This window comes from Dermochelys coriacea, chromosome 13 (assembly GCF_009764565.3).
Source record: "Dermochelys coriacea isolate rDerCor1 chromosome 13, rDerCor1.pri.v4, whole genome shotgun sequence".
NCBI lineage: Eukaryota > Metazoa > Chordata > Testudines > Dermochelyidae > Dermochelys > Dermochelys coriacea.
In genome coordinates, this window is record NC_050080.1 from 4,032,472 (window position 1) to 4,056,706 (window position 24,235).

The following is a 24,235-nucleotide window of genomic DNA, read 5'->3' on the forward strand; positions in this document are numbered from 1 at the left end:
GCTTACAGTTTTCATCACAGTAGATTCATGATCCTGTACTCTACAGTCTGCTTTATGAAAAAATACAACTGGATAAAGACTCTTCATAGCCTGAATTAAGGCATGACTTGCTGGCATTCTTTAAAACTCAAGGCCAGATTTACCCTCATAACCTTTGCGGACACAGAATAGTCCTTGGGAGGGAAAGAAAGCTAAACAATTAAGGAAGAGCACAGTTTCTCTTGATATGAACTTTTGCAGTTCTCTGTCGGCCAGTTGTCCAGTTCTCTCTCTCCATTGTAAAAGATGCCTATATAGGGAATATTTTGAATTAGTTTTACATACGATGATCATTTCAAAATAAAAAATAAGATTGCGTAACAGAGAACAATCTCCACAGGTTAGGTTTATTTTCTAATTTCCATTTCTTTGATATAAGGATCTCTGGAGGAAGTTGGAAGGAACAAAAGAGTGGCTTCTGCCTCACTCGCTCACTGTAATGCCAACATAATTTTCTAGTTAGGACCATTCCACACATTCAAACGAATGTGTTCTTCCTCTCTGAACTGCCCCATATCTTATCTCTTCTGCTTCATTCCTTGTCTTCTGAATCATCAAGTAGGTGAGTGCTCTTCCAGAAACCCAAATTCATGCAATGCTCCATTGACACAGTTTGTCATGATTTGCTTTGTCTCCTTGGAGTCATGTCACTGTGGGGGATTAACTGCCTTTATTACAGAAAATGACAAGAGGAGGAAAGGGGGAAACAAAATAAACTAAAAGCCTTTTAATATTGTCTTTACAGGCAAAACGTTTATCAACACTCTCGCTTCAGTATGAGAAGAGGTTAAGAGATGAGCAGAAAGGAGGAAGAAAGAAAATAAAAATAGTCAACGATCTGGTATGTTTCAGAGTAGCAGCCGTGGTAGTCTGTATTCGCAAAAAGAAAAGGAGTGCTTGTGGCACCTTAGAGACTAACAAATTTATTAGAGGATAAGTTTTCGTGAGCTACAGCTCACTTCATCGGATGCATCCGATGAAGTGAGCTGTAGCTCACGAAAACTTATGCTCTAATAAATTTGTTAGTCTCTAAGGTGCCACAAGTACTCCTTTTCTTTTTGCGAATCTGGTATGTGTTGGTGTTGAATGGCTTATCTGAGAGTAGAATCTGAGATAAAAAGACTGAGATTGTTTGTTTGTTTTATAGGCGGTGCAGGTAGCAATGCCTGTAGTTAAAGTTGCCCACTAGTTTCCAGTGTAAGACCCTGTTTCCAATTTCTTATAACTTGACCAATATTAAACCTGAAAATTTCCAAGATGAGTGTCTGACTCAGATTGAATTTTTGGGATAATTATCAGATACAATGGTCCACCCATTTCCAAGAATTAGGTTAGGGGAAAATAAGTTTTTTTTGCCCATGTAAAAAAATAAAATCTTACAATCATTGAAGAAAGCTCTAGCACCTCCAGGCTTTGGAGCAGGGACTTGAAATTTAGCGAGGATGTCACCCTAGTGTTGGAGATGTGCGTTTTCCATCCCTAGGAAAATATGTCCAAATTTGGACAAGTTATAAGTGTCTGAAAAATCAGAGTTAGCACAAGTTCAGTAAAGGTTTGTTAGTTTGTCAGCTAAATTTTCTGAAGATTCTGTCTGCACTGAGCATTCTCATAGATTCTAAAGCCAATTATGACCATTGTGATCATCTAGTCTGACTTCCTGTGTAGTACTGGCCATAGCATTTCACGAAAATAATTCCTAGAGCAGATGCTTTAGAAAAATATCCAATCTTGATTTAAAAATGGTCATTGATGGAGAATTCACCGTGACCCCTGGTAAATTGTTCCCATAGCTAATTATTCTCAGTTAAAAATTTATGCCTTATTTCCTGTCGGAATTTGTCAAACTTCAACTTCCAGCCACTGGATCATGTTATAGCTTTTTCTGCTAAATTGAAGAGCCCTTTATTAAATATTTGTTCCTACGGCCGTCTATTAATCGCCGTTAACTCGTGATTTAACTTGAAAAAAAATTAATCACACTGTTAAACAATAAATACCAACTGAAATTTATTAAATATTTTTGGATATTTTTCTACATTTTCAAATATATTTATTTCAATTACAACACAGAATACAAAGTGTACAGTACTCACTTTATATTATTATTATTGATTACAAATATTTACACTGTAAAAATGATAGATAAAAACCAGTATTTTTCAAATCACTTCATATAACTACTGTAGTGCAATCTCTTTATCATGGAAGTATAACTTACAAATGTAGAATTTTTTTTGTTGCATAACTGCACTCAAAAACAAAACAAATGTAAAAACTTTAGAGACTAAAAGTCCACTCAGTCCTACTTTTTGTTCAGCCAATCTCTATAACAAACAAGTTTGTTTACATTTACGGGAGATACTGCTGCCTGCTTCTTATTTACGTCACCTGAAAGTGAGAACAGGCATTCGCATGGCACTTTTGTAGACCACATTGCATGGTATTTACATGCCACATATGCTAAATATTCATATGCCCCTTCATGCTTTGGTCACCATTCCAGAGGACATGCTTCCATGCTGATACGGCTCATTAAAAAAATAATGCGTTAATTAAATTTGTGACTGAACTCCCTGGGGGAGAATTGTATGTCTCCTGTTCTGTTTTACCCACATTCTGCCATATATTTCATGTTATGGCAGTCTGATGATCCAGCACATGTTCGTTTTAAGAACACTTTCACAGCAGATTTGACAAAACACAAAGAAGGTACCAATGTGAGATTTCTAAAAATAGCTATAGCACTTGACCCAAGTTTTAAGAATCTGAAGTGCTGTCCAAAATCTGACAAGGATGAGGTGTGGAACATTCTTTCAGAAGTCTTAAAAGAGCAGTGCTCAGATGCAGAAACTACAGAACCCGAACCACCAAAAAAGAAAATCAACCTTCTGCTGGTGGCATCGGACTCAGATGATGAAAATGAACATGTATGAGTCCGCTCTGCTTTGGATCGTTATCGAGCAGAACCCATCATCAGCATGGACATGTCCTCTGAAATGGTGGTTGAAGCATGAAGGGACATATGAATCTTTAGCATAGGCTCTAAAGTTTTACATTGTTTTATTTTTGAATGCAGTTTTTTTGTACATAATTCTATATTTGTAAGTTCAACTTCCATGATAAAGAGATTGCACTACAGTACTTTTATTAGGTGAATTGAAAAATACTATTTCTTTTGTTTTTTACAGGGCAAACATTTGTAATCAAAAATAAATATAAATTGAGCACTGTACACTTTGTATTCTGTTGTAACTGAAATCAATATATTTGAAAATGTAGAAAACATCCAAAAATATTGACATAAATTGTATTCTGTTTAACAGTATGATTAATTGTGCGATTAATCATGATTAATTTTTTAATCACTTGACAGCCCTATTTGTTCCCCATGTAGGTACTTGTAGACTAATCAAGTGACCCCATAATCTTTTCTTTAAGATAAATAGATTAAACTTCTTCTATCACGGTAGGTATGTTTTCTAATCCTTTAATCATTCTCACGTCTCTTCTTTAAACCCTCTCCAATTTATCAACATCATAAGAACAGCCATACTGGGTCAAATCAATAGTTCATCTAGTCCAGTATCCTGTCTTCCGACAGTGGCCACTGCCAGGAGCCCCAGGGAGAATGAACAGAACAGGGAATCATCAAGGGATCCATCCCCATCGCCCATTCCCAGCTTCTGGCAAACTGAGGCTAGGGACACCATTCCTAAATTGTGGGCATCAGAACTGGACACAGGATTCCAGCAGTGGTCACACCAGTGTCAAATAGAGAGGTGAAATAACTTCTCTACTTCTACTTGAGATTCCCCTGTTTGTGCATCCAAGGGTCACATTAGCCCTTTTGGCCACTGCATCATGCTGGGAGCTCATGTTCAGCTGATTAGCCACCATGACCTCCCACATCTTTTTTTTTTTTTAATCACTGTTTCCCATGATAGTGTCCCCCATCCTGTAAATATGGCCTACGTTCTTTGTTCCCAGATGTACACATCTACATTTAGCCATATTAAAATGGTTCCAGCCCCTCACAGATTCTGTGTGCTGATCAGATGGTGTATCCACCATCCCCCCAGAGCAACTGTAGCGCAGGGCAGCAGAGACTGAGCGGGACTTTCCCTGTAGCTGCTCTTAGCAGGGACTCTTTGTGGTACTAGGCATAGGAACTAAGATGTCTCTCCTTAGTTCTCAGTGTTGCTTCCCTACTGACACCCCGGCGGAAACAGCGTGACTCGGGGATGCAGAGTAGTGAAGAACAGAGGGACAAGTGGGAAGAGATGCATAGCTGGGGGACAAGGACAGGAGCCTGGGTGGAAGGGAGTTAGGAGCGGGAGCCCTAGGAGAAGTGAGGAGAAAGGCAGGAGCCAGGATGAGGAATGATAAGATCAGATGGGGAAGGGGAAGAGAGAGGGGAGCAGGATGGAAAGAACAGGAGCTGAGTGTGTGGGGAAATATAGGAGCAAGGTTGTTGACACCCAGGAGCTGCAGGAAAGGAAATAGCATTGAGGTACAGAGGCAGTTGCTGGGGAAGGGGGAATAGGAGAAGAGGAGGACAGGGAAAGGCTGAGGAGATCAGGGCAGAAGGGTTTCTAATCTTTAGAGCACAATCCCCTACCAGACCTGGAACTGAACCCATTATTTCTGAGATTCATCATTCCTTTGCTGTCTGGCAACTAGCTGTGTGTGTCTGGCAAAGTATGTGTCTCCTTCCCCCTCCAGAGGCATGTCCACATGAAAGATATTAGCCACCTTCTGCTATTAGTTATTTCAATTAGCTTGAGTGTAGAGGACTGTGCTACGGGTCTAAAGATCCTAACCCTACTGATGACTCATGTGAGAGTCAATATGGTTCCATATGGTGGAATTTTTGGTTTTGTTTTTTCAATTTTTAAGTTTAAAAAACCAGGAAATTACATTTAAAAGCCTCATTAAATGAACATTAAGGTTTCAAAGTCAAGCAATCAGCGGGTAGGGAATGCCCACATTGAGGTTGCTTGTGAAATCTGAATTAGACCCCCTTGTAGATGCTTTATATTATACAGTCTTTAATTATATGCTCACATACTAATTTTTCCACAGGATTCCTACCTCATTTAGTGCACAGGGATTGACAATGGTCTGGGAATGAATCAGGGTTGTGTAGTGAAGGTGACTGTCTGTAGGCTCTACCTCATTTGTGCAGACATTTGAAAGGGTGTGTGGTGAATGAGGCAGCCATCACGTAACTAAAGATTGTGTTATAATGGATATTCAGGTGGGGGGGGCTGAATTGATGGTACTGCGGTGCCATTGACACCTAGCTTTCTCTCCTCCTATCAAGTGTAGACAGTACTGGGCTCAGTTGAGGTTAGGCTGAGATAATTAATGTCAGTAGAAAGGGTGAAGTATTTTGTGGCTCTTCCTGGAGCTTCGAATGCCCATTTAATAGAGAACACGTTCTCCCCCATTTCAGGATGGCATGTAACCTCACAGTTCTTTTGCACTGCTCATGGAGGCTCAGATATCAGCCATGACCAGCCGAGACTGGCAGAGAGATTGCATGCTAATTTCACAGATGTAGGCTTAGCCACAGTGAGCCATGCTTTTGTCGCCTCAGGGCTGAGCTATTGCAGTGCATTCTGAAGACGACTCAGAAACTATAGTAGGTTCATCATGCAGCTGTCTACTTGCAAGGTAGAACAAACTGATATGAGCACTATACACAGACTACGTATATTTCTGGAGCCGTTTCAAAATACTGATGTTTATCTTCAAAGCCTGAAATGGATTCGGAACTAACTGTTGAAATGACCACCTGTCGCTCCACAATCCCAAAACGGCAGTTGTGCTCAGGGATGCTGAGCCTGACAGAATCCAGGCTCAAACAGGAATGGGAGCAGATTGCTTTCAGCAGAGGGCCCTCAGCGGTGGAATTCATTGCTACCTAGATTATGATGAGTCAGTCTTGTGGCCCTCAAGATGTGATTCAAGACTCGTCTCTTTTGACAAACCTTCTCATAAGAATAGAGTTGTGAAATGGAGCTGGCTGCCTGCCTGCCCTAGAAAGCAATCCACCCAGAGTTCAGTTCCTCTAAAGCAGGCACCAGTAATCCGTGAGGAAGGGGATTAGAGTTTGTTCCTCTTCCTTGAGGGAGGGAACAGGTGATCATCTAAATTTATGTGAATGACCCCAGATGTTACAGGGATGAGTGTCTTAGGAGCATATATAATAAGAGTCTGGGAAATCGTTGCATACACAGGTATTGGAATTCCCCAAGGAGTCACCATTTGTTGCCCTAAGGGATATAGCCATGGAGAGAGGCTTATGAGGAAGGGGTGTATTAAATATACTGCAGGCATACTGTTCTGATTTATGAGCACACTCTGATTCAGACCCAATTAACACAGCTGCTGTCATAGAATAACTAGGGGACTGCCAACAGAAATATAAGTTATATCCTTAGGAAAATCCCTTCTGTGTTCCACTGTACAAGCCTGTCTCCTGAAATTCCTGCTTCCATTCTGGATTTACAGTGGCCAAGCATTAAACCAGGGGTGGGCAAATATTTTTGGCCTGGGGGCCACATCTGGAAATAGAAATTGTATGGCGGGCCATGAATGCTCACAAAATTGGAGTTGGAGTGCAGGGAGGTGAGGGCTCTGGGGTGGGGCCAGAAATGAGAAGTTCAGGATGCGGAGGGGTGGCGGGGGGGAGTGAGGGTTCCGGTTGGCGGTGTGGGGGCTGGGGATGAGGTGTAGGAGGGTGCTCTGGGCTGGGACAGAGGGGTTTGGAGGGCAGGAGGGGGATCAGGGTTGGGGTGTGGAAAGGGGTGCAGGCTCCGGCTGGGGGTGTGGGCTCTGGGATGGGGTGTTTGGGGTGCAGGAGGGTGCTCAAGGCTGGGATCGAGGGGTTTGGAGGGAGGGAGGGGGATCAGGGCTGGGGCAGGGGGTTCGGGTTCAGGGGCAGGCTCAGAGGTGCAAGCTCTGAACGGCTTATCTCAAGTGGCTCCCGGAAGCAGCAGCATGTCCCTTCTCTGGCTCCTACACAGAGGTGCAGCCAAGCAGCTCTGCATGCCGCCCCGTCCGCAAGCGCTGCCCCTGCAGCTCCCATTGGATGTGGTTCCCTGCCAATGGGAGCTGCGGAGGTGGCTCTAGGGGTGGGGGCAATGTGCAGAGCGGAGTGCCCTGGCTGCCCCTACATGTAGGAGCCGGAGGGGGGCCATACCGCTGTTTCTGGGAGCCATATGGAGTAGCCCCCCGACCCTGCTCCTTGGCTGGAGTGCCGGAGGAGGGCAAGCCCCAGACCCCACTCCCCAGCGGGAGTTTGAGGGTCAGATTTGGCTCGCGGGCCGTAGTTTGCCTATCCCTGCATTAAACCCTACCAGCAATGATATCCCATCCGGTGGAGAAGCACTGGGACAGGCAGAGAAGGATCATCCCAGTATTCAATGAGGGGCCTTTGGGAGAACTTCCTCTTCCAAAATAACTGTTTTTAGCTGGCTGGTTTGGGGCATTTTTCAAATTCCCTGCTTTTCGTGATTGAGGAAATAAGTTTTACAATGCTGGATTCATCTCATTGCCTTCCTTGCCAGTGTGTGTGTGTGTGTGTGTGTGTGTGTGTGTGTGTGTGTCAGCATCCTAAAGTAACCAAGATGAGCTAAGTTCCATCTGTTTCACGGAACCCATGCTGTGCACACAGAGGATGGCTAAATTCTTCCAGGGAGCTGTGCATTTCCAGCAGATGGACACAACTGGGTTTGTGTTCCCTTCTGCAGCACTGAAACTTCTTTATCAGGAGATGGTGCATTGGTAACGCACGTTTCTGAGCAACCACCATTGCTTAAAATGGAGTTAACAGGATGTTAATCACTAAGCAGCATTGCATTATGTTCTGTGCTGTGTGGTTAACATCATGTTATTGATGATGACCATTCTGCACCTACTTGAGGTGCTGTATGTTGAAACAAAGTTCCTGGGTTTACTTATTCCCATTTCAATTAATCTCTCCAATGCATCCCATTTACCAAAAAATTTTGGTGTCCTCTTTGCAGCAAGCTGACAAAGTAGCAGACCCTGCTGAGCCAAAGAAGACCAGGGCCACATTGTTCATTGCAACAGTGAAGCAAGCTCTGAGCCAGCTACACTATGATCTCTTCTCAAAGGCTCTGCAGCAATACAAGAGGACTGATGACTTCAAAGCCATGTTATTGCAAATGAGCTCTCTTTTCATGGAGGACCAGAAAAAGCATATCCTGCTGCGAGGTATGGTGGTCTCCCTGAATGTATCCTATGGGACACAGTTTTTTTTCTTGGGATCTTGTCCCAAAGCAAGCACTTCTATGTGAAGTACAATGCAGAAGAATTCATTAATAATTCTTAGCATTTATATAGGGCTTTACATTTTCAAAGCGCTGTACAAACATTAGTCCACCTAGCCGTTACAAGTTAGCATATATATTAAAACAGGCCTTCTGGTTACATGAAATCAAACAAGCAGTTTACATTGTTAGGAAACTTATGCTTTTCATGCACGGCTAATACATGTATAGACTTTGATATGAATATGAAATATTATCTTAATCCAGATCTACGGTGGAACTAAGACTGTGTGATTGTGAGAAATTGATAGTGTGCATTGGGGTGATTTGATGTTAGAACAGAAAGTGACATTATTTTAGAGCTGTGGAGACTGTCTTTTTGGGTAATGATGTTGATTGGGATGTGTAAAGCATGTCACTATGAGGTTAGCCTGGATAGTAATTTTGGTTTAACAGATGATTTTCTTGATTTTTGATGATTGTGTTGATAGGAAGTGGACCTGAGCTACCTTAATTCTACGTTGAAGTTTTTCATGTTAGAATTTCCATGGTTTTTTACTGACCTTATTTATTAGCTTTTAAAACAGGAATGGGAGGGGACTGGCTGGTTGGGTAGTGGGTAAATGATATGGGCAGCTACTGTGGAAAGGGAGCTGGAAAGGAAGGCTGGTGAGCTGACCAGCATGGCTCACTGCTGAATACCTATCAGTCCTGTACTGGCATTTGTTTTTAGTATGTCATACATTATAATAGCATCATAATACTCCTGCAGCATAGCACAAGGCTGAAGCCCATGAGTCCTGGCAGCCCATGAGAAATTATGTTGTATTGTTCTAGAACATGCCCTGGATTGTTGTTAATGTCTCAGAATGAGAGTTGGTATCAATGTATTTTTAAGCATTATGAAACTTTGATTTCTTAGCCGTTGCTGTGAATAAGAGAAGTTACTAGTTTAAGTCAATTGAAAGCAAGTATTAGTGGTTTAGAAGGAATGTGTGTCTGAGATGATGATGAGAGACAGAAACTGCTCTGGGAAGACGCAAGGGAGGTCTTCTGGGGATTTTTTTAAAATTCCAGTGCTTTACATTTGAATTGATGATGTTCACATCTTCCTCATATGCTCTAGCGAGTTGTTTGTTTTTGTGGGTTTTTTTCCTTTGGACAAAATATTTTTTTAAATCCAAAACACTTATCAGCTGATTCTGACTCTGTTGCTGTCACTTACACTTGCTTTTCTCCAAAAGGCAATAACCTTTTCAAGCACAATAAGAATAGTCAGTGTTGCAGTAAATCTCAGGTTTTTTGACTTTTGATTTCCTAACTAATAGTTCATTCATGTCCCCCACATTTCACTGTTTTTTAAATCAGAAATAGGGGAACAAATGACTGGTCTAAGGGAGTCTCTAGCCTGTGCTCTTTTACTTTTCTAACATCATGATTAGTCAGGGAGCAATTGAGGGCACAGGACTATGAGTGGGGAAACCTGGGTTTTATTCCCTGTTCTGCTGATGACTTGCTATATGATCATGGGCATGTGACTTAACCATTCTCTCTGCCTTAGGGCTTGTAGACTATATAAAATTAAGTTGACATACAATCACAGCAGTAATTAAAACGATAATTCATGTCTGTACCTGCTCCTTATGTCAGCAGTGCAATCCTCACCAGGAGAGCTTACACCGACTGAAGTGGGGCATTGTGGGGCACTGATAGCTGGAGCCCAGCAGCCCAGAGGCTGACAGCCTCAGCTGTAGGCATGGAGATCACAGCTGCGACCACTACCCCAACAGTCCAAGCGCTCAGCCTGGTGTGGGCTCACAGCTGTTAGCCCCTTGCCCCCGTGCTGGCAGCCCCAGCTGTGATCCCAAGGGGGGCTCAATTTCACAGCAGGGAGCTTACCAGCAGTGAAATTGACATTCTTGTCAGTTTCACGTCTGTTGTTGTTTCACATTTCTGCTCTGGGTCCTGCTGTCAGGCTGCAGGGGGCACCTTTCCCCCCCCAGTCCCTCACCAGGAGGTAGCCGCTGGGCTCTGGGCTGTCAGCGCCGGGCGTCAGGAGGCAGAGCTCCTGCTGTGAGCCCCATTGCTGGGGCTGATAGCTGGGAGCCCTGTTGTTGTCTCTTGGTGAGGGATTGGCAGTGAGGGAGGGAGGACAGCCCGAGACCCCTGTCCCTGATGCCTCCTCCTGTTGAGGGACTGAGAGGGGGAGAAGAGCCCAAATCTGGGCAGCAGCTAGGCTTGGGCTCTCCCTCCACAATCTGTCACCAGGAGGCAGTAACAGCTCTAAGCCTCTGCCCTGCTGACAGCTCGGGCTGTCAGTGCCGGGGGGTGGGATGGGGAGGGCTCCAGCTGTCAGCCCCCATGGCTAACACAGACACTGTCGCCCTAGGTATGTCGACATAAGCACTATGCCTCTCATGGAGGTGGAATTACTATGTCCATGTGAAAAGAAAAGGAGTACTTGTGGCACCTTAGAGACTAACAATTTATTTGAGCATAAGCTTTCATGAGCTACAGCTCACTTCATGTCTATGTAGCAGGCCACTTGCTTTGATAGACGCAGAATTGTGGTGTAGCTGCCTTACGTCGACCTAATTCTGTAGTGTAGACCAAGCCATAGTTTCTTCACCTTTTTGTAAAGTGTTTTGAGCTCAAGAAGGGAGATGTACTATATAAGCACTTAGAAGTAATAGCTGCAGTAACAGTTTTTTCAGTGAGTCCATATCATTTTATAAATATGTGCAACTGTGACATAGGGTAAAATTTTCAAAAGCACCAGTCCCATTTTCAAAAGTGACTTAGGCACGAAAGAGCCTGCATTTCATTGAGAGTAAATGTACTTGGTCTCTTAAGTGCCTCAGTCACTTTTGAGAATGGAACGTAGGTGCTTTGTATGGCTCCAAAGCTTGTCTCTCACCAACAGAAGTTGGTCCAGTAAAAAATGTTACCTCACCCACCTTTTCTTTTTGACTCCTAAATCAGATTGAAAATTTTACCTGATGTCTGAGCTGCAAGTCCTGCCAGCAGCAGGTGTCTGTGGAATTTTGTGTGTGTTGGGATGTATAAACTGCATGTGTTAACTTCTTTCCTCTTTCTTTAATGAAAGAATTTTACCAGTTTGTTCGACCTCAGCATAAAAAGCAGTTTGATGAAGCATGCAGTAGTTTGACTGGAGTGGGCTGTGGCTACAAACCTGAGCACAGCCTCCTGCGGGAGGAGAGAGAGGTGTTGGCCAAGAAGACAGGTGAGGCATATATAGCCGAGTGCTTTAATAGATGTTTTCCATCAGCTCAAAAGTATTGGTAACAAATCTGCATCAGCTGATTTCCAGGACTGTGTAAGCTGTATCCCTCCATGAGATATAGAAGGTGAAAGTTAGTGTGTGTGTGTGTGTGTGTGTGTGTGTGTGTGTGTTAATAACTTCTTTTTTAAACAGAAAGTTAATTAACCTGGAGGCTGAAACACAAATCCTGCCAGTCTGGAGGGGTTTGTTCTTCTTAGTATGTGAGACTGCAATATAAGGCAATGCTTGCTGTGTGTGTGATGTCTTTCAATACAGTTAGATAAATTACACAGGGTTTGACTACGTCATCCTGAAACCCAGGAAAGCTTTGTGACTGCAGAAGGAGGGGATTATGGGGGAGGGGGGGGTTGATATTCATCCTCCTGGTCCTCTCTTCACCAAAAAAATGCACCTGGTGGTTTCCAGGTGCAGTACTTGAGGAGAGAGATACTAGGAAATTCCAGGCTTCTGATCGTTCTATGAACAGCTTTCCACACACCTTCCAAGCTCCCCAGCCCTCAGAAGTTCACAGTTCACTGACTAGTTTAATTTAATAGGGGAAAAGCAGTGTCTGCAGAAAACAGCATTCTCAGAGGGTTCATCCAGTCAGTTAAACTCCCAGCTACACCTGAACAAGGGAGGATCCCACCTGACCTCTGGGCTGAATAGTACAGGTACGCTTTCCATAAAGAAATACCAATGCAGATTCCCTGTTTGATTGTTTTCTTGCACTCCCCTGTTGTCTGTCAATATCCATCTGTGATTTCTTGTCTTACAATTAGATCGTAAGCTGTCTGGGGGAGAAGCCATCTTTTTGTTCTGTTTGTACAGCACCTAGCGCAAGGGGGCCTCGTGCATGACTAGGGCTCTTAAGTACTTTGGCAATACAAACAATAAGTTGTGTTGAGTGGAAATGGATTTTGAGGCCTCTAAACTATGCTAGTGTTATATAAAATGAAACACTAAGCACGTGATTTCAATCAAGTGTATGTGCCGGTATAACCACCTATTTCAGAGTAGCAGCCGTGTTAGTCTGTATTCGCAAAAAGAAAAGGAGTACTTGTGGCACCTTAGAGACTAACAAATTTATTAGAGCATAAGCTTTCGTGAGCTACAGCTCACTTCATCCGATGAAGTGAGCTGTAGCTCACGAAAGCTTATGCTCTAATAAATTTGTTAGTCTCTAAGGTGCCACAAGTACTCCTTTTCTTTTTATAACCACCTAAAGTCAGAAGTTTGAGTTAAGAGTGTGTCTTTGTACCTGATTTCCTCCAGGGTGGGAAACATGATCTGAGCACAGGAACCGTTAACCCTCCAGCCACTCAGCAGCCAGTCTGTTTTTCCAGGCTTTAAAGAAGAGAGCAATTTAGGAGTGGTGGGTTAAATGAAGCTGGTTAGGAAGGTGCCACTGACAGCCTGGCCAGCGGGTGGCTGAAGGTCTGGCTAGAACAACACAAATGATGAATTGTGATCAGCACTCTCTCTGTGAGGGCTGATGGACTGATGGATTCAGGTGATGAAGGTTAGGAAGGAGAGGCTGAGGAGTATTCATATTTTGGTGGTGGTATTTTATTTGTAATGTATGTGTGTCCATGGGGTTCAGGGTGCACTCCAGACCAGTGAGAGGTTGTGACCCTTTACCCTGTAACCCTGAGGGCCTCACAATGCCTTGGTACAGTAGCTCCCAGCCTGGGACGCTCACAGTCAGCAACAAGCATGCAGCTCACACGCTGAGTTGTCTGTGTGCTCCCAGTCCCTGATTTTCCCAAAACTGTGTACTCTACAATGTCCAGCCCTTTGCTGGACAGTTCAGAGAACTAATAAGGTGGTTTTGTTCCTTAAAGAGACAAAAGCAGATCACAACTTGTTAACTTAACTGGGGTAAATACATCCTTTCCTTCAAACACAGCACTGAGTTGGTTTATAGTAAAAATAAAACACATTTATGGAGATAGTAAGTGGTGCCAATTAAAAGGAATAAAAGTAGAGATGGTTACAACCAAGTAAAAGTGAAAACACACCTCTAAAAGTCAACAACTTAATCTAGCGAGGTACAGACTTTGTTCAAGATGGTTTCTCTCAACGATCTTCCTTCTTCCCAGCCATGGCTGACTTTCCCTCAGACAAAAAGAAAAGGAGTACTTGTTGCACCTTAGAGATGGGACCTTTCACAGAAGTACAAGGTTCTGGCTTCCCTTGTCTTCCTAGGTGAAAGATCATTGCCTAAGCAGATTTCTCACCTATATTCAGTTTTCAGAGACTTCAAAACCCCTCCCGCCCCTTGGTTGAAGGACCCATCTTTCTCAGCTTGCAAGAGCTTTGTTCCCTTGTCTGTCTAGTGATGGGTGCCAAAGATGGCTGCTGCTTCAAGGAGTGTCCCTGTGGGTGCTCCACTTAAGGTGAATCTGCACCTCTGCCCTTGTAATCGGAGATTTTTAGCAGCAGTGCCTGGTTGGGTCTCACAAGCACGGTCCCCATCTTGCGCCGCCTCAGTCAGTTAGTTACATAGTGCTGTGCGACCAACTCAACTCAGTTCCTTCTCTACTGCCCTCGATTTGATGGCATACTTAGCAGCACTTCTGTGCTTTAGCTTGTTGTAGCTAGTTGTAACTTTACAGTATTAGTTGGTTAGTTAGTAGTAGTTTAGTTAGTTCGTTACTTACCCTTCCCTGTTTTCTTTTAAAAAAAACACCTTTTTTTCTTATCGTAGGAATTTAAGTTTCAGTTGTTAGGACACCCCTTAGTGTAGCATGGTTACCCTCCACCATGGGAGAAACCATACTTTGAGGGGCATGCCTGGCTTCCTGGGTTTTAAACATTCGCCTCACTTGTGGCTCCTTACTCCCGGTCTCTGTTGGGCACTCAGTGTGTCTGCTGTCTTGGCGAGACACACTTCAAAAGTGCGCCCACTGCCACAACTTGAAACCCTGTGCCAGGAAGGTGAGAGACTTACAGCTAAAACTTCTTGTGATGGAGAAGTTTTACGCTACACATCCAGTCTGGGATCGCAGACCCCTCCGGGGCAACGGTTTCCTACAGTGGCATCTGACAGAGAGTCTCCTCCACACTTTTCGGGGAAGGAGCATTCTGCCAAAAAGGCGGCAAAGAAGTGAGTTTTGACCTCCCATCCTCGAGAATCTTCCAAAAAGTGGTGTTCCCTGACTTGATAGGTCCCATCGATACCGACCGCACGGAGACCTTCATCTCTGAGGTAGTGGAACCATCCGGTACCATGGGTATCTCTCAAATAAAAGAACCTAGCAGGCTGGCTCAGAAAAAGGCATTAAGAGGAGACCTACAATCCCAACCTCGGTACCATCAGAGCTGCTCAAACATGCAACACCAAGCATCTTGACAACACTACAGACAATGGCACCACCTTCTGCTCTGCAGTACATAGCGCACGAAAGGCATCAGTACCATCACCAACACCTTCTCTAGTATCAGTGCTGTTAGTACTGCAACTGTTTCTCTGCCACAAAGATCTTCTGATCTCCTCACAATCAGAATCTCCACTCCTTGGTACCAACCTCACTCCAGAACGCTTGGTACCGAGCCATCTTACTACACCACCCAGATCAGCTCCTCCTTTATCTAGTGATGAGAATGAAGGTGAAATCTCCTCCTCCCATCATTCCTTGCCTATTCATGCAGCTACTAGACCAGGTCTACTAGAACATCATAAATATCATCCAGGACCTGTACCAGTCTTTAAGGAACAAGACTGGTACAGGCACCCATGGATGCCACTACCCGTGCCATTTCTACCAGAGCAGCCTTAAGAACATAAGAACGGCCATACTGGGTCAGACCAAAGGTCCATCTAGTCCAGTATCCTGTCTTCCGACAGTGGTCAATGCTGGGTGCCCCAGAGGGAATGAACAGAACAGGTAATCATCAAGTGACCCATCTCCCATTCCCAGCTTCTGGGAAACAGAGGCTAGGACACCATCCCTGCCCAGCCTGACTAATAGCTATTGATGGACCTGTCCTCCAAAAATTTATCTTGTTCTTTTTTTGAACCCTGTTATAGTCTTGGCCTTCATAACATCCCCTGGCAAAGAGTTCCACAGATTGACCGTGCATTGTGTGAAGAAATACTTCCTTTTGTTTGTTTTTAAACCTGCTCCCTATTAATTTCATAGTTCTTGTGTTATGAGGAGTAAATAACACTTCATTATTTACTTTCTCCATATCGATCATGATTTTATAGACCTCTATCATATCCCCCCTTAGTCGTCTCTTTTCCAAGCCGAAAAATCCCAGTCATCTTAATCTCTCTTCATATGGAAGCCATTCCATAACCCTAATAATTTTTTCTGGCCTTTTCTGAATCTATTCTAATTCCAATATATCTTTTTTGAGATGGGCAACCACATTGGCGCAGTATTCAAGATGTGGGCATACCATGGATTTATATAGAGGCAATATGATTTTTTTTTGTCTTATTATCTATCCCTTTCTTAATGATTCCCAACATTCTGTTCACTTTTTTGACTGCTGCTGCACATTGAGCGGATGTTTTCAGAGAACTATTTACAGTGACTCCAAGATCTCTTTCTTGAGTGGTAACAGCTAATTCAGACCCCATAATTTTATATGTGTAGTTGGGATTATGTTTTCCAATGTGCATTACTTAGCATTTATCAGCATTGAATTTCATCTGCCATTTTGTTGCCCAGTGACCCAGTTTTGAGAGACCCCTTTGTACCTCTTTGCAGTCTGCTTGGGACTTAACTATCTTGAGTAGTTTTGTATCATCTGCACATTTTGTCACATCACTGTTCACCCCTTTTTCAGGATTGTTTATGAATATGTTGAATAGGACTGGGCCCAGTACAGACCCCTGCGGGACACCACTAGTTTACTCTCTCCATACTGAAAACTGACCATTCATTGTTTCCCTTTATTTCCTATCTTTTAACCAGTTACCAATCCATGAGAGGACCTTCCCTCTTATCCCATGACAGCTTACTTTGCTTAAGAGCCTTTGGTGAGGAACCTTGTCAAAGGCTTTCTGAAAATCTAAATACACTATATCCACTGGATTCCCCCCTGTCTACATGCTTGTTGACCCCCTCAAGGAATTCTTCTTTGTTGTTTAGCCATGGTGACTCTTTTTTTTTTTTTTGTTTCTCTTGCTATGTTTTTTAATTTGGGGTATACATTTAAGTTGAGCCTCTGTTATGGTGTCTTTAAAAAGTTTCCACGCAGCTTGCAGAGATTTCACTTTTGGTGGCAGAGGCTGTGAAACAAAGGGGCAGACAACATCACTCCAGAATCACCCCGTATGATGGACCGGAAGAGGTTAAACTTTTTGGACATAAGGCCTACTCATCAGCAACCCTAAATTTGGGATTACCAATTTGAAGCATTGATGGCCAAATATATTTACACATATTATTCAAAAATATCTGAATTTATTTATTTTCTACCCAAGGATAAAAAAGAGCAATTCAAAGTAACCATCTCGGAAGGCCACCTTCTTGCTCGAACTGCCTTACAGGCCTCACTGGACTCGGCAGACACAGCAGCACGTTCCATCGCCAAATCCATGATGATGCAACGAGCTTCCTGGCTCCACCTCACTGGGATCCCCAAAGTGGTACTATCTGCCATCAAAGATTTTCCATTCGAGGTCCCAAAGCTGTTTGCATCCAAGACAGATGAGTCGCTTCATATGTGAAAGGACTCCTGGGGAACCGTCAGATCCTTGGGCATTTATATACCTTCCCAAAATTAAAAACAAGAGAAGTATTACTTAGCACAAAGAGCAAGATCCGTGCCCTACTCCCAACTTCAGAGTCAGTATGGCCCACAGAGGCGGAGACCACTCCCTTCTGAGCCTCTATGTCCCAACAACCTCTCTCCAAACAACAGGGGTTGAGGGTTTGGTCGAGGACCCAAGATACCTCCCACATTTTCAAGTGTTGGAACCGTCCACAACTACCCATCCATTTGGAAACTGACTGACCCCATTCCACCCAGCTTGGCAGATCATCATGTCAAACAAATGGGTACTAGAAATCATTGAGACTGGTTATTCCATCCAATTTACCTCCATCCCCCTTATCCACCCTCCCTCCCCATCCCTCTTCAGGGACTCTTCTTATGAACATCTGCTGCAACAGGAATTAAGCCATATCATACACCTGGGCGCAGTAGAACCAGTACCAAAACAACACAGAGAAAAGGGTTTCTACTCCCATTATTTTCTAACCCAGAAAAAAACTGGAGGATAGAGGCCCATTCTCGATTTAAGATTCAACAAGTTTGTGAAGACCCTACAATTCAGGATGGTCATGCTAGCAACGATAATTCCGGCACTAGAACGAGGGGGCTGGTTCTCGGCCCTCGACCTCCAGGACCACACATTTCCACATAACGATACATCCTTCACACAGGAGGTTTCTCAGATTTGTTCTGGGAAAAGATAATTACCGGTACAAAGTACTTCCTTTCAGATTATCCACTGCTCCGTGGTTATTTTCAAAAGTTCTTATGGTAGTGACTGCCCACCTCTGCCAACAAGGGGTCCATAATATTCCCCTATTTGGATGATTGCTTACTCAAAGCATCGACTTGGTAAGAGGCACTAAAGACAGTGGCTCTAAGTCTTCAAATAAACAAACAACATTCAACACTCACACCTGCAAGGCTCCTCCTGAAGGCAGGGCTATTCCATGGCTCCAAGACAGTGAAATGACCTGTTCAGAGGAGGTAAGGGACATTCTCTTAAACAGCAGACCACCTATTATTCAACATGCTTATCTACACAAATGGAAGCGATTCAATACATAGTACCGAAATAGACAAATTATGGCAACTTTCTCCACTTTACCAGTGGTACTGGATTATATACTGGAATTTAACAGATCGGATCTCTCTGTGAGAGGCAATCACGCCATTCCACCATAAAGAGGACAGGTTCTCCATCTTCTCCCACCCAACCACTAAACACTTTCTCAAGGGTCTTCGCAACCTTTACCCTGTAATACGAGCCCCCATTCCATTATGGGACCTCAATCTGGTGCTGCTACTGAAAACCTCTGATTACAAATGCAGGCACGTAGATTCACCTAAAATAGAGCACCCACAGTAACAACCATCTCGAAGAACCTCAGTTACTGCACAGAGTAACCTTCTCTTCTGTCTTCCAAAGCTCAATTACCTTGTTTCAAGAGGCAGGATAACCTTGTGCTGTTCTTCCCTTCTTGTGGGCTTCCCATCCCCCTGCATGGAAATAGGGCTTCCATTGTTTTGATTGCACCATGTTTAATTTAGATACCTTTTTTCCTGTCTGGAAGGGAACCCGTTTCTCCCTGTTTTGTCACAGGCTTTAAAGCATAATATCATTTAAGTATCAATATTTCCTCCTATAATGTTAATACAGATGTTTCATGATGACATTAATCATCCGTGTCATTAGCTTTTAGAAGACCTCACTCTATAAACTTTTATAATATAATATTGTATACAATCAGTTGATTCAATTGCTTCTCAGTTTAGTTCCTCACCCCTATCTTTATAGACCAGTAAACCTTTAAAATAGATTATTTTGAAGGCTATACCTCAATGTAAAGTTTATTCAGGCTATGAGGAAGGTAAATTGGAGTCTGGTGGTGAAACAAACTCCATGCTCTTTCTCCCCCACTGGTGTTTGCAGGAAAAGAACAACTTGCATTTTAGCAGTCTCCTTGTTAGTTGGATGGCCCTGTTTATTGCTTATACGTATGTTGAGGTAAATCCACCTTTCTTTGAAGCAGACTGTGCTTATGCATTGCTTGCCAAACACCTTTTAAGAATATAATTCTAGCACCTATTCATAACTTTTCATACATACTCTGTGCATACATCAGACAAGAATTTTAATGATCAGTGAGTTGTTAGTTTTCCAATGATATCTAACATGCCACCTTTTTAGATACAGATTATAACAATAGTGTGCTAGGTGTGATGAGTGCATCAGGCCTGACAAGACTGCTGACGCAGAGTACTAACCACAAATGGGCCTCAGTGTCACAGCATGTGCCTAGAGCAAAAAGTTAGGCTTATATTTTTCAGAAATGCAGATCAGTAAATGTATTAATGTAGTGTCATCGTGTTTCTTGCACCCATCCCTCTGGCCTTATTCTCTCCAGCATTTATCTCTGAAAGTCAGTGGCTCAGTGTAGATCTGATTAAAGTGCTATTCCTGATATCAGCTGGGAATTTCTTGGAGAAATAGAGTAACTCTTTCTATCACTACTTGTAAGCTTAGCTCATATAAACTAAACTCCTTTTTAACTACCTTCTGAACGTAGTCCTTAGCAGTAATCAATGACTATACCTGTTAAATGTTAACATTGTACAGCATTTTAAAGAGTAAAGAATAGTCCAAGACTTTGTAATCATCTTCTTGCAAAAAGCAGCTGACACTTCTTGGAAAGCTTTAAAAGAATTTAATTTATGAAACAATTCTAGTTTTCTTGTTTCCTATTTCCTTCTCTCCTGTATTTTTAGGGTCATTTGTATGAGAACAGGATCATTGTTTTCATGATATGGTGATCTCCTGCTGATTAAGTCTCACTTGAGTTCATAGATCTCTGTGACATTATAGGAATGTTTGATGGCTCCAAAGCTTTGGGGGAAACAAGCAGTTGGAATAGAAGAACCATTAATAAACAACAACTCCAGTTTTTGTACACGTGTCCCCAATATTAAGAAAGAGTTTCTCCATTTCTCTGTTATCTAGGTTACTCCCTAAATAGAATGTTTTCTTATGAGGGAGGGTGTCAAATGATTCCAGGATATGCAGTGATGTAAAAAGATACAGATTACAAAATTCCCACCAAAGTGCATCCGATGAAGTGAGCTGTAGCTCACGAAAGCTTATGCTCTAATAAATTTATTAGTCTCTAAGGTGCCACAAGTACTCCTTTTCTTTTTGCGAATACAGACTAACACGGCTGCTACTCTGAAAAAAATTCCCACCATGCTCTGTAGCCACATTCACTTCTTTCTACACCCTCCCACTTCAGGAAACTGAGTTGGGTCCCTTCCTTTTCAAAGATGATTTCAACTTTTGTTCAGCGGTTTAAAAAAAAAAAGATTTTTAAAAGTTATTTGTCAACATGTGGCTACTTAAGAACTTGAAACTGTCGATTGGCATTGTGCTGAAATAAAAACCACAGCTTTATCTCTGTAGAGGGCACAATGGCCTGTCAATCAAAGAGCACTCCTTTGGACTGCAACAAAATACACTTCATTATGTGGTTAAAAGAATGGTGTTAGCTGCTTTGACCTTGATCAGGTTTGTACTCTCTATTGCATATGGTGCTGTGTTTTTAAAGTTTTGAAATAATTATTCCCTTTTGATGATGATTTCCTATTTGGCAAATGTTATTTTTTTTCTCACTTTGTTTCCTGGGTGAGGATAAATCCTATGCTTGTTAAATGAATTGGGCTTTTTTTTCTTGCTTCCTTGGCATGCCAGCACTGTTTGTTAGCATAGCTATTTGGAAGATTGCTACTTGCTGCCTCAGGGAAAACACAAGGCATTGTTTTAGTACTGACCTCTCACATTGTAGCTGTTGTAGCTTTTGCTAATTTTCCATTGATTTAACAGATTCCTAGAATATGCACGCAGGGTACAAGGATCCAAACTATATGTCTCCCTTAAAAATGCTAGCTTGTGCTTCCCAAAGCCTTGATAATGTATGTTCTCTCTCAGGAGAAAATCACACCCATATCCCTAAGGAGGACCCTGAAGAGGCATCACACTCTGTCAGACAGGACCACCATGAGCTAATCAGGGCTACATATCTCAATGATCTGAAAAATGCTTTGGACAAAAACAGTTACAGCCGCTTCTGTGCAGCACTATCAGCATACAAGAAGACCGATGACTATGATGCTATGGTGTTGGTGATAGCTGCCCTCACCACCGAGAAGCCAGAGTACTTTCACCTCCTGCAACGCAAGTATTTTTATTGAATTTTTTTTGTTTTTAGAAAGAGATGTAGGTGCTATGATCTTGTCCCTCATACACCCCACATGTACACACTAAACTCTCACTGATTGGCATAAACTGGTTTGTAAACTCTATCCTTCTTTTGAATTTATTAGCACTGACGGAACACATTGCATCTCCTCTCTCTGTGTTCAGCACTCTGGGCAAATGGGACTTCCTGAATAAAAGCGTTAGCCAAATCTAGATAATTTTGAAGTTATAAAATTGGACACTGCTTCCATTTGTTCTGATTACACTCGGCTCCTGAAGAAACTTAAAACTGAGTTAATACTTCCACAACTATACTCACTTACTCCAGAAGTGCTTCTTTCACTTGTATGATTTCATTGCATTATTTTCCTTTTATCTGCAAGGACTGCTCTTTAGAACAAGTGATTCTGGTGATTGCATAGATTCTCAAATTACTGTTCTCATGGCTATTGGCTGCCATATCTGGTGCTATGCCCTAAAAGACTTTCAGCTTTTAGGGACAGACGCACTCACTTTTTTCCCCTCAGGTCTTTACATGGACACAGTTAAGGAATTTTGTCATGATTAACACTCTTTATTTACCATTATTTATAATAGACCTTTAGAATCTTGAAACTGACATTTATTTCCTTACAAAAAATTTTTTTTGCTTCCTGCCCATATGTGCTGGTTTGTTGTTGTAGAGTTTCTCATTATGTCCTAGGCTACTGGCACTGAAAAGTTGAGGTTAGGTTTTGATTTAGCTTAAATAATAACACAGATTTTCAGACAGATAAAGAAAAAGGAAAAAACACACATGTTGGGCCTAACCACCTTGAAGAGGGATCTCTAATTCCACTACTGTAATGTTTCATTACTGCCCTCTTACTGACTTGTGGACATCCTAGTGCCTTTGATGGGCAATTCTCTTCAGGGAGGAGTGGATGCTAGATGTGAAAGGCAGCTGAAGGATGAGAGCAGCTAGCAGGAGTAGGAAATGCTTAAATGTGGCTTTGTTGGGTCCCGCAGAATCCCATCCAGAATCCCACGACATGGGTCACGATCTCTACGTGTTGGGAAATAGGTTACCCTACTGTGTTAACTGTAGACATGGGTTTGTCGCAGCTGAAGAATAAGATAGAAATGAACCACATGATGTGATGAGTCAGAATTTCCTGTTGAATGTCACGTTATTGAATATGCAGTGTTGTAGCTGTGTCAGTCCCAGGATACTAGAGAGACAAGGTGGGTGAGAGTAGTATATTTTTATTGGATCAACTTCTGTTGGTGAGAGAGCTTGAAAGCTTGTCTCTCTCAACAACAGAAGTTGGTCCAATTAAAGATATTACCTCAACCACTTTGTGTCTGTTCTTGACTATGATGTATCAGTGTTTTTAGTGAGTAAGTCAGTTTCAAATTGAAGCACCACAAAGGAATTGTCTAAGCCTGACAACAACCCATAGTGGGGACTTTTTAAGATATCTGTACTCATGGTCTAATTTTTTTCCCAATGTCAAAAACATACCAAGAGGATTCCTTATTGAGACAACCTTTTTGGGCACTGACTTTGTTTGACTTTGCTACATCACCCTATAGTGCTCATTGGTGCACCAGAACAGAATTAATGTCTCTTTTAGGGGTGGAAGCAGAATTTTCAGATGAGCTGATGCTGCTGTCAATGCAAATACTCATCCTCTAGTGAGGAAAAAAAAAAAATTAAGCATCGCCCTTCAAGAAATGATCAGACATTCCCCCAAACCTTCAGATGTGCTGGGGAGATGGTGGGAATCAGTGGTATTCTGGCTCAGTCTCCATAGAGCTTTCCCCTTTTCCAAAAAGGAATGCACAATCTATGCTAAACCCATTCATTTTGTGTGTATGTGACTTTTTGAAACATTTTGAGCAGGGTTCTACATGTTTGTACGTCCTCATCACAAAGAACAATTCAGGCAGATGTGTAAAGACCTGACTGGAATGAGCTGCAGTGAGGAGAAGAAGAAATTGCAATTGGAAGTGAAGGAGGCCAAGAGCCCTCTGAATTTGGAGAATTCATGTTCCAAAGCAGAAAACTGTGAAACTCAGGATAAAGCTGTCAGCCACACACCAGGTTTGGAATGAACGCTTTTCTGGCATTTAGATTGTATTATTTATTATTATGATAGCACGTAGGAGCACTCCAGACATGGATCTGGACCCCATTATCCTAGGTGCTGTACAAACACAAAACATAACAGCCCCAGCCCCAAAGAGCTTGCAATCTAAGTATCAGACAAGAGAGAACAGTTGGGTACAGAAAGACAAGTGGATGAACACAAGGAAATAATGAGACAATCACCTGCAAAACAATTCTTCTCGTCTCATGGGAAAATTAAGGCAAAAGCCTTCCATGTGAGTAAAGTCCACTATCTTTAGGTAGAGTCTACCTCATTAGAGTTGTTCCACTGGAAGGGTCTCCATTTTTTTTAGTGATAATTTTATGTATGTTAATATAGTATCAGAAACTTGTGGTATGGAATAATGTGATTTAGAAAAAAAAAAGTTAATCAAATTTTTCTGGCAGACTTCTAAATGAAACCCTCCTGGAAATGCCAGCTGGTCAAATTTCACAAAGAGCTGAGGTATGTCTAGTATTATGGATTACCCCGCATTATA

The 24,235-nt window shown here is 42.5% G+C and overlaps 1 protein-coding gene across 22 annotated transcripts in view; it reads left to right on the plus strand.

The window, feature by feature from the left end:
• The window catches only part of RTEL1 (regulator of telomere elongation helicase 1), a 124,910-nt gene that overhangs the window by 93,111 nt on the left and 7,564 nt on the right, over positions 1-24,235 (plus strand). For 17 of the 22 annotated variants that reach the window (XM_043496019.1, XM_043496021.1, XM_043496026.1 and 14 more), the window contains 6 exons: positions 785-880; positions 8,073-8,283; positions 11,446-11,583; positions 12,180-12,296; positions 21,335-21,580; positions 23,490-23,690. In XM_043496019.1, coding sequence (XP_043351954.1) covers positions 785-880; positions 8,073-8,283; positions 11,446-11,583; positions 12,180-12,296; positions 21,335-21,580; positions 23,490-23,690 — 1,009 coding nt within the window. Of the gene's footprint in view, positions 1-784; positions 881-8,072; positions 8,284-11,445; positions 11,584-12,179; positions 12,297-21,334; positions 21,581-23,489; positions 23,691-24,143; positions 24,202-24,235 lie in introns of all 22 variants that reach the window. The other 5 variants (XR_006275466.1, XR_006275468.1, XR_006275467.1 and 2 more) reach the window with 2 other exon arrangements.